Genomic DNA, 1,176 nt, shown 5'->3' with positions numbered 1-1,176 from the left:
ATCCATGGCTTGATCTACATCCTGATCCATAGCTCCATCCACAGCCCCATCCGCAGCCCCATCCATGGCCTGATCCATGGCCCCATCCACGACCCAATCCACAGCCCAATCCATAGCCCCATCCACAGCCTGATCTACATCCCGATCCGTAGCCCAGTCCATAGCCCCATCCACAGCCTGATCTATATCCCAATCCACAGCCCCATCCATGGCTTGATCCACATCCCGATCCATAGCCCCATCCACAGCCTGATCTATATCCCAATCCACAGCCCAATCCATAGCCCCATCCATGGCCCCATCCATGGCTTGATCCACATCCCGATCCATGGCCCGATCTACATCCCAATCCATAGCCCCATCCACAGCCCGATCTACATCCCAATCCATAGCCCCATCCACAGCCCGATCTACATCCCAATCCATAGCCCCATCCACAGCCCGATCCGTAGCCCCATCCACAGCTTGATCTACATCCCGATCCGCAGCCCCATCCGTAACCCAATCCACAGCCCGATTCATAGCCCAATACACAGCCCCATCCACGGCCCCATCCATGGCCTGATCTACATCCCAATCCGTAGCCCTATCCATGGCTGGTCCACAGCCAGATCTACATCCCGATCCGTAGCCCCTCTGAGCATCCCAAGGGAGCAGGATCTCCCTCCAGCGCCCACCCAAGCATCCAAATCCCTCCTCCCAAGGGGCAAACTCCTCCTTTCCCCCCCAAGAACACCCGCAGGACACGCGGGAGCCACCGGAATTCCCAGCACCGGGATACTGGGGACCAGCGCCGGCTTCCCAGCCCGCTCCATCCCCACGGGAGCCCCCGGCCGGTGCCACGCGCGGCTCCCGCCCCAACCGCCGCTCGCCGTCACCGTGACCAACTACAGCCGACCGCACCCAAACCGGGCGAATTCCCGGGCGGATCCCAGGAAAAAGGGGCAGCCCCCCGACTCACACGGGGTGCTTGTCGAACATGACGGGCAGGAACTCGTCCACGGGCAGCATCTTGGCGAGCGGCTCGGCCGCCAGCAGCTTGCGCGCGCCCTGCAGCGAGATGACGTAGGCCAGGGTCCAGTAGGAGTAATCGGCCACCACGAGGTTCCGCACGCGCGGCACCGGCTTCTCCGGCTGCTCCACTTGCATCCGCTTCCTGCCCACGTAGCTGCGGCG

The 1,176-nt window shown here is 62.3% G+C and overlaps 1 protein-coding gene across 1 annotated transcript in view; it reads right to left on the bottom strand.

The window, feature by feature from the left end:
• Positions 1–957: 957 nt before the first annotated feature.
• Positions 958–1,176, bottom strand: part of COLGALT1 (collagen beta(1-O)galactosyltransferase 1) — an 11,857-nt gene continuing 11,638 nt past the window's right edge. Inside the window, exon 9 of the mRNA XM_026048149.1 lies at positions 958–1,168. Coding sequence (XP_025903934.1) covers positions 958–1,168 — 211 coding nt within the window. The remainder of the gene's footprint in view (positions 1,169–1,176) is intronic.

This window comes from Nothoprocta perdicaria, unplaced genomic scaffold (assembly GCF_003342845.1).
Source record: "Nothoprocta perdicaria isolate Ctin4 unplaced genomic scaffold, notPer1 scaffold_513, whole genome shotgun sequence".
Lineage (NCBI taxonomy): Eukaryota > Metazoa > Chordata > Aves > Tinamiformes > Tinamidae > Nothoprocta > Nothoprocta perdicaria.
Note: the sequence above shows the minus strand (reverse complement) of the source record. Positions and strands in the feature narration are given on the sequence as shown.